Raw genomic sequence first — 15,480 nt, 5'->3', positions numbered from 1 at the left:
GTATCCATCAGTCTGAGTAGTGATAGAAAAATATCCTTTTTTTTAATATAGTCTCTCTGAAAACAGCTGGGGTGCATTTATATCCCAATCTCTCAATAAAGTGACATTGCTAAATTTGCACAACCCCAAAACAGTACATTTTCATTAATTTATTATCCTATAGGAAACAAAGAAAGTGCTTATTTTTATAAAAATTATGTGGTGAATCTACAGAAACCCCGTGCCACATCTTCATTGGAATTGCATCTCCAGAACATTTCTTTAAGAGCTAAAAAACAATTCCACTGTGTCAGGAATTCCTCAGGATGGCTCCAGCTGCACATCCCAGCCTGTGCACCCAGCAAGGGGTTTGTCTCACAGTACGAAATTTAAAAAGTGCTTATTGTAATTTGATTTTTGCCCTCACAGGATTTCTGTCTGACGTGGGTTTGGTGATGGTTTCGCTACTCCAGGACCAGTCCAATATTAAATTTTCTCCTTCGGACACTCTGGAAAGGGACCAGCAGGACCTGATGAAGGCACAGGGGGATTCAATATCCCCAGTTCAGCAGAGCGTGAGTACAACTGGCCCAGGCCTGTTCTCCTTCTTTAAAGATCAAAATAAACTTTCAGCTCTTGCTGAATCTCACCAAACCTACTGGTGACAGAGCAAATACTGGAAGTTTTATTCCTGAAGGGTAGAAACCTGAGTTATGCTGCTCAGCTAATCTTAAACTCCAGCTGAATGTTCCGTTCCATTCCTAAAAATGACTGGGAAAGCTGTGCTGTGTTCCCCTGCAAAAAGAACTGGATTTATCCTGATTTTCCTTGTGGGATTTCTGGGATTTGGAGAGGGCGGGGAGCACTCAATACCCTGGCCTGCCTTTTTGTAGAGCACAGGCCATCCCATTCCCCCTCCCTGAGCACAGCTCCTGCCTGGTGTGCGTCCTCCCAAAGGCTCCCCAGTGTTTGCTGATCCCTGATGTCAGGGAAATGCAGATTTTCAGCGCCAGATTCAGATTTTCAGACTTCAGCCCTGCTCCAGCCTTCCTCCTGCAGATCACAGAGCACTGCAGCAGCTGCTGCTGGCTGAAGGGCAGAAGGGAGGAGATGGCACAGGGATGTTGGAGTGTCTGCCCAGAGCCTGTCTCGTGCCTCCAAATGAGCATGGCTGTGGAAAACCAGGACATTCCTCTGCCTGCCCCGGGTGGTTTGAGACCCTGGCAGGGGGCTCAGAGAGCTTGGCACGGAGTCAAACACACCTGTGCCTTCGATTTTAGCCCATGGAAAAAATTACCAACTTTGTGTGAAGATGTACAAGCCGCAAGGGTTTGAGTGGAATGATAGTTGGTCTGTCACGGGGTGGAAAAGTAGAATTTTGGGGTTTTAGAATGGGGGTTCAAGAGGCAACGGAGTCAAACACACCTGTGCCTTCGATTTTAGCCCATGGAAAAAATTACCAACTTTGTGTGAAGATGTACAAGCCGCAAGGGTTTGAGTGGAATGATAGTTGGTCTGTCACGGGGTGGAAAAGTAGAATTTTGGGGTTTTAGAATGGGGGTTCAAGAGGCAAGATAAAGGAATCTGGGTGTGTCCTGTCCTTCTACTCCTTCTTCTTCTACCTCTCCTTCTTCTCCTTCTTCTTCTACTTCTCCTTCTTCTCCTTCTTGTCCTCCGTCCTCTGCTGTGGTGGTGACACTTTTGGATTGGTGTAAAGTAGAGATAGACTAACGTAGGTGATAGGTATTGGGAAATTATTGTAAATAATCTATAAATAAAGTAGTTCTTAGTATAAAAAGTTAACGCCACCCCAAGGGCAGGCACTGTGCCACAACCCGACCTGCAGGACAGATCTCAGCAGGTCAGGGAAAGAATGTAACAGATAAGATAAAATAAAAAAAACCTTGAAAAGCAGAACTGATGAATCTCAACTTCTTCTTCTGTCGTGGGGCTGGGAAAAAAAGAGAATTTCTAACACCTCGGGGTCACCTCAACACAGAAACCCGAGATGTGGCCACCTTGATGAGGGGAAGTGATGGAATGTGGAGATCTGCTCAAAGCCCAGTCCAACCTGGCCTTGCTTTTAGTAATTAATTGATGAAGAGTTTTGGATACCAAGCAACCAGAAAACCCTTGAGGTTTTTTTAGGGCTTCCCTGCATGAAGGTGGTTAGAGCTGGTCATTTCATACTTACCATACTTACATTTTTAATGTAATTAAAATATAAATTTCATATTTTAAAATTGTCTATAAATAAATAACTTAGACAATGACAATAATAAAATATTTGCTCAAACTTAAATACTAACCTTAAATAAATAAATGTCAACTTAAAAATTTCTATAAATAAATAACTTAGATAATGAAAATAATAACATATCTGCTCAAACTTAAATACTAACATTAAATAAATAAATGTCAATATTCCATCGCAGCTTTTAATGTAATTAGAATATAAATTTTATATTTTTAAATTTCTATAAATAAATGAAAATAATAAAATAACTTAGACAATGAAAATAACTTAGCCAACAATAAAATAACTTAGCCAATGACAATAAAAAATAATTGCTCAAACTTCAATCCTAACCTTAAATAAATGTCAATATCCCATCGCAGCTTTTAATGTGATTAAAATATAAATGTTATATATATACATGTTTTATATATTCTATATACTTCTATGTTAAAATTTCTATAAATAAATAACTTAGACAGTGAAAACAATATAAAATATTTGCTCAAACTTCAGTGCTAACCTTAAATAAATGTCAATATTCCATTGCAGCTTTTAATGTAATTAAAATACAAATGTTGTATATTTATATATATACATGTTATGTATATTCTATATATTTCTGTTAAAATTTCTATAAATAAATAACTTAGACAATGACAATAATATAAAATATTTGCTCAAACCTCAATCCTGACCTTAAATAAATGTCCATATTCCATCGCAGTTTTTAATGTAATTAAAATATAAATGCTATATACATACATGTTATATATATTCTAGATATTTCTATGTTAAAATTTCTATAAATAAATAACTTAGACAATGACAATAATATAAAATATTTGCTCAAACCTCAATCCTGACCTTAAATAAATGTCCATATTCCATCGCAGTTTTTAATGTAATTAAAATATAAATGCTATATACATACATGTTATATATATTCTAGATATTTCTATGTTAAAATTTCTATAAATAAATAACTTAGACAATGACAATAATATAAAATATTTGCTCAAACCTCAATCCTGACCTTAAATAAATGTCCATATTCCATCGCAGTTTTTAATGTAATTAAAATATAAATGCTATATACATACATGTTATATATATTCTAGATATTTCTATGTTAAAATTTCTATAAACAAATAACTTAGACAATGAAAACAGTACAAAATATTTGCTCAGACTTCAATCCTGACCTTCCATAAATGAATATCCATGTCCCACCACAGGACAACCCCAGCTACAGCTGCCAGCCCTACGAGCCGGACTCCAGGACGGAGCGGACGAGCTCGGAATCCTCTGCCAGCCCCAGCCCTGCTTCCCCATGCCAGGACCCCATCCAGGGCCGGTTCCCTGCCAGCCAAGGGATCCCCTGCGGCAAGAACAAATTCAGAGCATCCTTCAGCTCCGAGAAATTCCGGCGCTGCAGCTACGAGGAGAGCACCAGCAGCTACGAGCGCTTCCTCAAGAGCAGCAGGAGCCCCTTCCACCCTTACAAGAGGCAGATCGGCGAGGATGTTTTCCAGGAAGCTCACCAGGCCCTGCCACCAGAAGCTTCTCCCTTCAAAAGCCATCGGGGCATCGATGGCTTCGAGGCTCTGCCGGGCTCCGCAGAGGAGCCGGAGGCGTTTCCCACCCACATCCCAAATATCTCTGCGGAGCAGCCGTGGTGTGACAGCCTCCAGTACGGCACCACGGGGCAGGAGCACGGCTCCCAGGCCATGGTCAGTGGGGTTCTGCTGTTGTTTTCCCTCTTTTCGGGGGTAAAAATGCGCTTTTGGAAGGGTTTTTTTGTTGTAGTGGCTACGTTGGTGTTTGTCGTTCTGTCAGGATACAGGCTAGAGGTCAGGGAAAGCAGATTTAGGGTTATTTTTAGGGTTATTAAAGCAGATGTAGGGTTTAGATTTAGGGTTATTAGCAGATCCGTGTTTATTTGGCCAAATTCTCTGTTTTCTGGGCTTTTCCTCAAACAATCCTTGGAAAGAGGCACAAGGAGAAATTATTTTCCATCAGACAGGGGTACACGAATCCTGAATGTCCAAATTTGTCATCAGCTGGTGTTTTCTAGAGACAAAAGTTCACAAAACAATATTTTCAAGCATGAGGCTGTGGAGCAGATTTGGTCCCACAGCTCACCTGCACTTTTCTCAGTGCAAATAGAAGAGAAACTCCAAGACATGAGTCCCACCAAAAATAAATATCAGCTCTGTTTATATGTGCAGTGCAAAGTTGCCTGGGCTAATTTCAGTACTAGATGGAGGCAACTGCCTACTTAGGGCGGCAGAGATCCCTGAAAAGCAAATTAAATTACCCTCCAGTGTCTCCACAATATCTCTGCTGTGATCCAAGGTGCAAAGTGCATCTTGATCATCTCCTGCAGCCAGAAAGAACAACTCCACCTGCCAGAGGGGAGCCCTGAGCTGGTTCTGAACGGCTGGGAGAGGAGGAATTCAGGGCTACCAAATGAAAGAGGAGTTAAAAAAAAGTCTTAATTGGATTAAGACCAGGGGAATGGAGAGATGTTGTCAGGGAACATACCTGGGGATTGAAGCCATCCAGGTTAAGGAGGAAATTGATCTAAATCTCTTATTTCCTGGATAAACACTCATCTAGGTCAGAGGAGTTCAATGCTGCAAAACCTATGAGCAGCTGATGAAAAAAAAAAATATTCCCATTTTCTTCCCAAATCCCTGGGCTGCAGGATGCAAAGGCAGCAGAGCAGGAGCCCTTTACAAGCACGTGTAGCTACTCCCTGTTGGGTCCTGCCAGAACCCAACTTCCCACTTTTAAATCATTTCCATACTGCTGGAAAGTTGGGATTTCTGAAAATCTTCATCTGGTGGTCACCAAGATAACACTGATGTTTATTAGTAGTGGATGTCAAACCAAGTTTAGTTTGTGCCTCTAATAATATAACATAAAAATACTGAATATTTTATATTTATTAGATATACAACATGCATGATATATAAAATATACATAAGAAATAATGTGTATATATGTTTATTTATTAATATTTTTAGACCGACTAAAATGCCATTAAAACTGGCCATGTTTTAAAGCAGAAGGATAAGCGCTATTGGATTCTTGAAAACACAAGATTCTCACTGAATTCCTCCATTTTTACACATTTCCTGCATCTTGGTTGAACCCAGTAGCCAGCCCAGTGTGATTTTTCTCTCTGCCACCTCCTTCCTGTACATTACAGACCTCACCCTCCAGCTAATGCCAAAATTCCAGAGGCAGCTGAGGCACTGCCAGCCTGCAAGATAAAATCAGGGAGAATGAAAAACGAGGGAGACACTGAGGAATGACAGCTGGAGTGTGAGGTTTGTGTGTGCAGGGAGGGAAAAAAATAAAAATATAAACAGAGCCTGACGTTTCCTGCATCGCCCTCTGCATGGGATGTGGGCTGGGATTTCCTTTTTCGAGTTGTAGTTATGGAAATGCAGGAATTGGTTCATATCATTTCCTTTTTTCGAGTTGTAGTTATGGAAATGCAGGAATTGGTTCGTGTCTTTATGGAATCGTGGAGTGGTTTGTGTTGGAAGGGACCTTAAAGATGATCCAGTGTCACCTCCTGCCCTGTCCCAGTGCTCCAGCCTGGCCTTGGCCCTTCCCAGGGACAGCTCATCCCAGATCTGCCACTAAAACATAAACCAACCTCTGTTAACCCTCACTAAAACACAATTAATCCCCAAAAACTCAACACAAGGAAGGCAAACCCAGGCAGGGACCAATCATCCTGTTCTAAATCCAGCTGTTCTCTCTGATTACTCTCCCTTGGCTGTTTTGCAGCAGGACTCGGACCTGAAGCTCAGGACATCCCCCCTGGAAGGGCAGCCTGGTTTGTACTGCTACCAGCCCCAGGTGCAGCAGATGTATTGCTCCTCTCACCCTTTCCATCAGGTCAGCACCCTGATTTTTAGCACTCAAATGGTACAAAAATTGTGGTAATCATATTTTTTTTTAAAAGGATTTAAAAATATCTTTAAGTTTTTGGGTTTGCAGGGTTGTGTTTATATGCCTACAGTCTGTTTATGAGAATAAGATCTAAAAAGAACCACAGCTAAATGCAATTTAAGATGGTCATGAAGGAGGAAAAAAAAAAAAAAGAAAAACAAACCAAAATTTGTAGAAATTGAATCTTGGTACTGGATATTTATATTTTTATTATTACACTCAAGAAAATTTGCTTTGGAGCCAGATAAATTAATGGTAACTCTTGATATTTCAGGATCTTAATTAACTGTGTGTCCTAGGGTGACACACTAACTTCCTTTAACTTAAGTTCCTTTAACTTCAGGAAAAAAAAAAAAAAAACTAAATGGATTGTTAAAATTCAGACCAAACATAGAAAAATATTTTAAAGAAAAATTGGAACAGGAAAATGATGTTCACTTTCCTTGTGCTTGATGGCACACACACCCCTTTTGAAACCTTTTGTCTCTTACATCATCCCCAGAGAAAGATTATTCAGCTGAAGCATAATTGGCAATAATAAAAATAAAAATAATAAATAAATAAAATTAAAATAAAATAAATTAAGAGGTGATATTGCACTACCATCCTAACTTAGAAATCCATTATTGTTATTTTAGAAGAAAATGGTGCCAAAAAAAAAGCTGTGCTGCAGATATAAACTACTGTGGATATGTCACAGCTCCATATATCTCACTCACTATAAAAATGCCATTTCTGTGTGCAGAAACCCCACTTATCTTATGAATTCGTGGAATATCCTTAATTTCTTTATCCATTCTGCAGCAGGCACCTTTCCCCTGTCCTTTCTGGTTTGACAGCAGTGCTGTTTCTGTACTGATCACATTCCAAAAACCTCCAGATTTAAAACTCCTGGCAGCTGCCAGGCAAGACCCAACAGGCACCAAGAGGAAAATCCTCCATCCACCTGCAGGCTGGCACTGGGACAAAATCTCTGAAGTGCAGCAGGTTTCTGTCAGACTTTTCAATACCTGTGCTTAGTGTTTGTGTAGAAAAAGTCTGGCAACGTGTTCTACTGCTCAGGAATAAAATAAAAACAAAATTTGAAAAATAATCATTTGCAAAGCTGTAAGAGGTAAAAGAGGTAGAATTGCTGTTCCCGTGCCATGATCACACACTGGGAAATGAAAAGAGCTGAGATGCAGATGTGAAAAGTGGAATAACCCCTCCTGCGTGGAGCAGCCCCATTATTAACTCTTCACATTTCCAGCTGGAATGGGGCAGCGCAAGTTCAATCCCTCCGAGGAAGTTCCACTCTGGAGAACGGGCCCTGGAGTGAAGGATGTTCCAGCTGGGCCCCAGTTTTCATTAGAGGGATGAGAGGCATTCAGCCCCTTCATTAATTTTGTGCAGAAGATAAAACAGCCTCACCTTCCCCTTGGCTGGACACAGAAGTGGTGACTCAGAAGAAAAATGAGTTATTACTGACCCGAGTGAGCAGCAGGCAGTGGCTGGAGTCACTCACCCACCCACCATAAAACACCTCTCATGCCACGGGAGACTGTAAAACCAGCTCCAGCCTGTCATCCCAGCCCGTTCCCCAGCCTCCCTTCCCTCAAAAAGGATTCATGGAACCAATAAAACAGAAATAATCCCTAAAACGCCCAGGTCTGGCCTTTCATGGTGACATCAAAACCAGCCCTATCTTAGGGTTGTTTCTTTTCAAAGAGCCACCAAAACAAATAAAAATCAGTTGTAGGAATTGCCTGGTTTCCTGCTCTTGGGGGAAAATCTGTGCACAAGGCAGGGAGCACCACAGTGCACGCAAAAATTAGTTCACGGCTGCTCTGGAGACTCTAATTGTGCCCAATATTTAGTTTAACAAGGCAGGACATGATTAATTATGTACATTTCATTTCTTTCACCATGCAAACAACTGAGTCTATTCAGCCTGGTTTTCCACATTCCATTTCAGGCAGTTCAGTGTAAGGAAGATAAAAGCAAACAGGCAAGAAAAACGCCAGCAGCCAGCATAAAATTACTGAGAAAATGACATCAATTATTCAGAGCACAGAGGAAATAAATAATATTTTGCTGTTTTAAGGGGGCAAAGACCAAGCGCAATCAAATCTATTGATCAAAAAAAAATAAAGCAAGTAGAATTAGAAACTAAGGAGATGTCCAAGGGATTTTTCCCAATGAGTCTTGAGAGCTACATGATAATTTTCCAGAGGAACCACACAAACCTCATGGCACAGGACTGCTGGAGCTGAGCAGTGAAACACCAGGACAGGGCTCAGCAACCTCTGAGTACCAGGGAAGGCATCCAGCTAGATTTTTTAGTAGTGTGTGACAGGACTTCTAATTTTGGCCATGTCCTCACCCCTGGCATCTGGAAAGATTCATCTGGAAGAGGCAGAAATTCCTCTCTCCCAGAGAGCCAGCTGATGTTATCTTATCTGCTCTGAATCACGTTCCTTTGCTCCTGAAAGTCTCTTTGCAGCAGGTTTAAACTGTAATTTGAGGAAGAAAAAAGTGGAATATTCAGAGAAGGAAAAGACCAAGTGCTGTGTTAAGAAACTGAGGACAAATCTGTGGAAGCTCTGGTGCAATCCAGGCTGTCTGTGTGGATCATCTCATCTCTCACCTGGTTTTTTATCCTGGTGATCCCATCACTGTAGTGTGTCTTGGGACAGGCTTAGGGATCTCCTGGAGAGATAGGTCAGCATTCCTCAGGGAGCTTCTGTGGCTGGCCCCAGGACAAGAGTGGCATAAATATTGTCTGATTTTAGGGGTCCTGGCTATTCTTTTCAGCTTTCTGATAGAGAAAATGGAGTGGAAAAGTCACTTGAGGTGGTGGCACATGAGCTCCTGGCCCTGTGGAGAAGCTTTTTCTTTGGAATTGACTGTGAGGGAACAGACAGGGAGCAGCCCAACAGCCTCAGCACAAGACAGGCAGTGTGAGACCATCTCAAAAATGTCACATATGCTGCTCTCCTGACCCCTGGAATGACAACACTGACTTATTCCATAATAATACATTCATCTTAAATATATTCTGGTGCATCCATTAAAGTTCTTGTTGTTGTTTGTTGGGTTTTTCCCTGCCTTGCACAGTAGCAGTAATTTTAACTGAGATTTTGGGATGCTATTCCCTTAGGAGCAGATATTATATGCTTTCAATTTTTGCCTTTCTGTACCCTCTCCACCTAAAGAAAAAAGCAACCAAAAATATCACACAAAACCAAATAAGGCTCAAGCAAAACTTCCCTGTTTCTTCCTACATTTTTAGCAGCTTTACTTCCTCAGCTGGTTTTTCTAATGTGAACATTGAAGCTTTTTACTCTGGTGGTTTGGGGTTTTAATGTCAATAAAATGACATCATTCCTTATTTGTGTGCATGTTCAGGGGAGGCTGAGCAGGCTGAAATACTTCAAAAGAGATGGCTGGAGGGAGATAAGCTTTAGGTCTATAAAATTAAGAATTATCTGGGGACAATTAATAGCACACAGCTCCTCATAGCAGGCAATAAAGAAAATACTTTTTCCGGTACAGTATCCTCATAAATAATGCTGTTATTAGGGAATGTTTTGTGGGGTTTGTTGCTAAAATAAATAACATTTCTGCTGTCCCCCCAGTACCCCTCAGGAGGCAGCTACCCCGTGACTTACATCGCTTCCTCGCACTACCCCTACCAAAGGATTGCTCCTCAAAGCAGCCAAGAATCTCAGCAGCCTCTGTTCCCCAAACCCATCTACTCCTACAGGTAATCCAATATTTTTCCAAGCCCTCACCTTACAGGAAATACCCTGTTCACCCCTGGCCCCTTTCCAGCATCGTTTGCAGCAACACGTTCGCTCTATTTGTCTTGTTCCCGGGGTGTTCTGTCCTGTCCCTGTGGATCACAAAACGTTCCAGGCTCTGGGGCCAGCCAAGGCAGAGAAACTAAGTGTTGTAAAGCAGGGGAGCAGTCCTGATCACTCCCCAAAGAAAAAAAATAGTGAGAGGTTTCTCTAATGCAAAATTTTAAGTGTTGCGAATTTCATCAGCACAAGACTGCTGCTACTTAGTTGTCTGTTCTGTATTAAAACTGATTTTTCCCCCAGTTACTTGAGCAAGTAAATGCCTTGAAAATGTATCAGCTATGGCAGTCACCACAGGGGTTTAGCCCCCAAAGTAGATCATACAATTAAATTTTAATTGTCCCTCTGTCACTGTCAGTTTGCTCCTCTTTGTGGCCTTCACCAGTCAAACAAAACCTTCAATAACTACACACCAGCAGGATTTGAAGGTCTTGATTCTACTTTCTGTATTCTTTTATTTTAAACCCAGGTTGGACCTTCTAGATGAGCTTGGAGAAGTTAGGAGATTGTTGTAAACAGCTGAGTGGAAACATAAAATCACGTTTGTATTTGTGCTGTGACAGTGAAAGTCAGAATAACTACACACAGTGCAAAAAATGATCTATTTTTGGTTGTGAGGAGTCGGGCAGAAGAGGCTAAAATGCTTTTTTTTCTCTCCCTAAAGCATCCTGATCTTCATGGCTCTCAAAAACAGCAAGACAGGGAGTTTGCCAGTCAGTGAGATTTACAATTTCATGACGGAACACTTCCCTTACTTTAAGGTGAGTTCCACAGGGATGGGGAGGGGAATCTCCCTCTAAGCTTATCTGTCAGCAGAGGGAGGAAGGGATGGGATTCCCGCTATGAAAAGGGATTATTTCTTTGGAGATTAATACCAAATCAATTACACACTACATCCTCCCATGGTCACAAGCCACCCAGCCTTTTGCACCCAGGCAGAAATGTGAAATGTGGCAATATTTAACTCAAGAAGACTTTAAGAACTGTTCCAGCTGTGAGCTTGTGTGTATAACAGTGACCATTCCTCACCAGCAGCCCATAAAAAGGGTAAATAATTTAAAAAAACACATTCACTGCTTTCTCTCAGGTCTCAAACACAGGCAGAACTGGTCTTGTAGCTTCCTCTGCCACCAGCAGCACCTTTGGGCCGGTGTGGAAGCAGAGAATTCCAGGTTCTCTCACTCCATCCTGGAGCTGGGATATTCATCTTGGGCAACAGCATGCCCTGCACAAAGAAAAGTGCCAGGTGTGATAATGGCACTAAGCTCATAATGACACGGTGAGCTGGGCAGGGAAGGGGTGGATGGTTTGCAGCAGCACCGCCGAAATTTGGATCCCTGCTGGGAGGGAATGGCTCCTCACACTTGGAGAGGGAGCAGAAATGCTCACTCAGCACAGGGATCCACGGGCAGGAGGATTAGTTCAGATTGTAATGGAATCATCAAGTGCTGCTCCACTCAGGGCTTTTTTTTTTTTTTTTTTTCTGCTGATTCTTCAAAAGCACCTCACTGAAGTCCACAGTGGGTGAGCTCAGCCCTGAGCAAGGCCCAAAAATGAAAATAAAGCCAGTGAGTCTGTCCTGTTTCCTATTGCAAATAGCCCTGCAGCAATCAAGGGGAATTTAAAACAGCCACAGCAAGGCAGTTCAAACATTTGTAATAAAGGAACACTGAGAGTAATGAAAAATAAATGTTCCAATACAATTTTGCAGTGGTTTTGGACACTGAGGATAAATAGAGCATACACACACCAAAAAAAAAAAAAAAAAAAAAAAAAAAAAGGAGATTGAATATGTCAGTAATCAAAGAAAATACACATTATCACAGAGGAAGAACTGGCAGGATCCATCACATTCCTGTACTCCCAGATTTCCTCCCAAAGGAATCACTAAGTACTCCATCATTTGTTACAAGCAAGAGAAGGGAGAAAAAAATAAAGAAATCTACCGTTAGAAATCCCAGGGGAATCCACAGGAAAATAGCAGGAGTTTCAAGCAGAGAAGTAGAAATATTATTAATAATTTTTACAGGCACATGCATGTCCATTCACCAGATCAAACTGAAATTAATTCTCTGTTGCCTTACAACACAATTGATTATAAAATTAATCAGCAGCTTTAAATCAAATAAAGCTGCTGCTGCCAGCATGGGCAGAATCCCTTGGACTCAGGACTGTGGCTCCTCCAGGTGTCACCATCCTGGCCCTTCCTGGTTTTTCAGAACCTCATGTCTTTTTATAAAATTCATTTAAGAACTGATGAGGGTGAGGTTACTGCTGTAGGAAAAGAATAGAGCAGGGGGTGCTACCCAAACATTCCCTATTTTGTAGCAGCTTTGTTTTTGCATTTTACCTACAAATGCAGCCAAATGTATTTGACTGTAACATCCTTAAAATAACCAGGGGAGAATGAGCAATCAGACATTACATTTACAGTCATCAGTCTCTGTCTCCTCTGGTCTTTACAGCAGAGAATTAACAATACATGGCAAAAATTTATATCCTCCATCCTCCCTGCTTTTGGAGACTCTTCAGCAAAATAAAACCACATAAAAACCAGCAAAGAACGTTTTGCTGCTGCTACCAGTGCTCACTAAAAATCAGAATACAACAGGGAGAGGGGAAGAAATTTAGGTTGGAGAAAAAAAGAGAGCAAGTGCACGCAGAGCCTTGCTGGGAGACATGGGATGATACAAGCCGAGTCAAATTAACTGGGATTCGCTGCCACAGCAAATTTAGTTTCTGTGATGCAACAATCTCATTTCTAGTTGAAACAGAGCAATCCAACTCCTACGTCCTAAAAAAAAAAAAAAATCTACGCAGCTAAAGTTGAATTAGTCTTTGATGTACCTCTCCCTTCTCTTGAGACCTAGATTTAAAGAGAAAGGGTTTTGCAAGATCACTGAACTCTTTAAACTTCAAGAGCTGGTCAGGATCAGTGGGGATGGACAATAATTTTCTCTTCTTTTTTTTTTTTTTTTTTTTTGTAGTGATTAGTGAGTCTAACAGAAAGCTTTAATCTTTTTAATTGGAGTTGTTGCCAGTGGGCTGAGAGGGCAGAAAGGTCCGTGGTGTGATGGAAGGGCTCAGGGGCTGTAGATGTGGCACCTGGGGACGTGGATTGCTGGTGGCCTTGTGTCAGTGGTTGGACTCGGTGACCTCAGAGGGCTTTCCCCACCTTGATGATTCTGGGATTCCCCAGCTGATTTTGTGATTCTGCACTTTTATCCTCACCTGCTGAATGCAACCATGGCCGAAATCAGCCACAGCAAGGAGATTCCTACTCAAGAGCAGCCCCAGCAGCCAAAATTTGTTCACTTAACAATCACACCTGCTTTTAAAACTGGTGGTTTTTCTCTTAACACACTCAGGGTGTTAAGCCCTACCTGGGCAAACAAATTCTCACAGCTCAGCAGTCCCAAATTTAATGCAAGAACCAGCTCCGCTCCTGGCAGCAGCCTCCAAAATCAATCCATGTACTTTTTGCTTGTACAGTTTCTAAAACCATCTCCTAATTTACACCCCCACACGTTCTGAAATCCTCTGAGGAGCCCGTGCCGCTCCCATCTGAGCAGAAACACCAATTATCCTGTCTAGGTACACAGGGGGGTGTGGAGCCTCTGTGCAGGGCAAGAAACAGGAATATTCTTCCAGGTCAGCTTGTTCAGTAGCTAAATACATCATTTGCCTGGGAGGAACAGCTTTATTCACTTTTGGAACTGCCAGAAAGTTACTTGAATGTTATCTGCAAGGGAGAAAATATTTGATTTGTCATGTTTAGTATGACTCTGTGGCAGAAAAGTCTTTAAAGGTTTGGGGTTTCTTTTTTTCTCTTCTCTTCTCTTCTCTTCTCTTCTCTTCTCTTCTCTTCTCTTCTCTTCTCTTCCTTTCTGTTTCAATCTGTGTTGTCTCACCCATGAGTCAGGATAGTGAAATGCTGACATCAGGTGGGCCAAAATGGAAGAAACTCTGCTGCTCTGAAGGGAAAATAGTTTCTCTTTTAGTAAATAGTATGTATTTAATTCCACATCTATTTATTTTTTAATTAATTGAGTATTAAATGTGGTCCTCAACTCATCAATAAAGCTTTATCCACACAATGGTTCTTTACAAGCTACAAAACAACAGGTTTTACAGTTCTTATAAAAGCATGTACAAAAAAATTAAATCCCGATAAAATAATTTCATCAAAGTAGGTTCAACATTCACAGTCTGCCTGGTGAAAGCCAAAATTTCAAATGGGCTCAGATCCATTTATAAAAGATGGTCTGAGAGGAAGTCTGATGGACTAGACAATGATTAAAGAAATTATCAAACTATCAAAAATCTGGCTTTTTATGAGAGAAGGATCCTATTAATAAAAAATATAAAATGGAAAAAAAAAAACCTTAATGAACCTAAGAGGGAAATTCTAATTTTTAACATTTTAAAATAGACTGTGGAAACCCACATTTATTCCTCATGCTCTCTGTTCAATAATTATCTGCTTGATACAAACAGTTATGATAAATATTTGCATCCATGAATATGAATCAACAGCCACCAACAACCTCCCCACATTTCAGAGCTGTTTCATTCCTGCAATTCTTATGAGAAATTGAAAAGAAAATATGAGAATTTTTGGCAAACAAGAAAATAATCATTTTAATGATCCAGTTTCAATCCAGCTTCTGCTGCTGATTTAAAAGCAAATGCAAAGCACAGAGATGAGTGATGAGCTGTGGAAACCTGTATCTCATCTGGAGGGCTTGTGATTAAACCATTTGCTTATGTAATTGGCCAGCACACAAAGTTACACCTACAGTGGCATGAGAAATCCCTGTGAAGTCTGCCTGGACACTGAATGTGAGCCCAGGTAGCACCCAGTACTTTAATGAAGAGTTGGAAATATTTCTAGGTGTTCTAAGATAGATTCTGATCGATTTCTGGTTAGTTCTAGAACACGAATTTTTGCACACTTAATTCTTGTGATGTGCAAGTTCACTCTTAAAGATCCAGCAGGTCTCTGACAACCTTTTTGCTTAGAAGATCAGTTACTATTTTATCTGATCCCTCTCTTCCCACACAACATGACTGTAACATTTTTGTGGCTTCCCTCTAACGTACAAGTTTCTCACTGCAGAAGGCACAAACTTAAACAGCATTTCTTGTAACCTCACCAGTCAAAACACAGTTATATATATACACACATGCATTTTTAAATTTTTTTTTTTTTTAGCTTTTAATTTATTTTTTTTTTAGCTTGTTCTTACATTGGGTTTGTTTCTCCAGACAGCTCCAGATGGTTGGAAGAATTCCGTGCGCCACAATTTGTCTTTGAACAAGTGCTTTGAGAAAGTTGAGAACAAGTCAGGGAATTCTTCTCGGAAGGGCTGTTTGTGGGCTCTGAACCCAGCCAAGATTGACAAGATGCAGGAGGAGCTTCAGAAATGGAAGAGGAAAGACCCAGTTGCT

The 15,480-nt window shown here is 40.9% G+C and overlaps 1 protein-coding gene across 1 annotated transcript in view; it reads left to right on the top strand.

The window, feature by feature from the left end:
- Positions 1 to 434: 434 nt before the first annotated feature.
- FOXN1 (forkhead box N1) overlaps positions 435 to 15,480 on the top strand; it is an 18,340-nt gene continuing 3,294 nt past the window's right edge. Inside the window, exons 1-6 of the mRNA XM_041482830.1 lie at positions 435 to 554; positions 3,454 to 3,948; positions 6,023 to 6,133; positions 9,805 to 9,932; positions 10,694 to 10,790; positions 15,298 to 15,480. The exon at positions 15,298 to 15,480 is cut by the window's right edge and continues 25 nt beyond it. Coding sequence (XP_041338764.1) covers positions 435 to 554; positions 3,454 to 3,948; positions 6,023 to 6,133; positions 9,805 to 9,932; positions 10,694 to 10,790; positions 15,298 to 15,480 — 1,134 coding nt within the window. The remainder of the gene's footprint in view (positions 555 to 3,453; positions 3,949 to 6,022; positions 6,134 to 9,804; positions 9,933 to 10,693; positions 10,791 to 15,297) is intronic.

The sequence above is a fragment of the Pyrgilauda ruficollis genome, unplaced genomic scaffold (assembly GCF_017590135.1).
Source record: "Pyrgilauda ruficollis isolate IOZ18807 unplaced genomic scaffold, ASM1759013v1 scaffold59, whole genome shotgun sequence".
Taxonomy (NCBI): domain Eukaryota; kingdom Metazoa; phylum Chordata; class Aves; order Passeriformes; family Passeridae; genus Pyrgilauda; species Pyrgilauda ruficollis.
The sequence above is the reverse complement of the archived record's forward strand: the minus strand, read 5'-3'. Positions and strand labels throughout refer to the sequence as shown.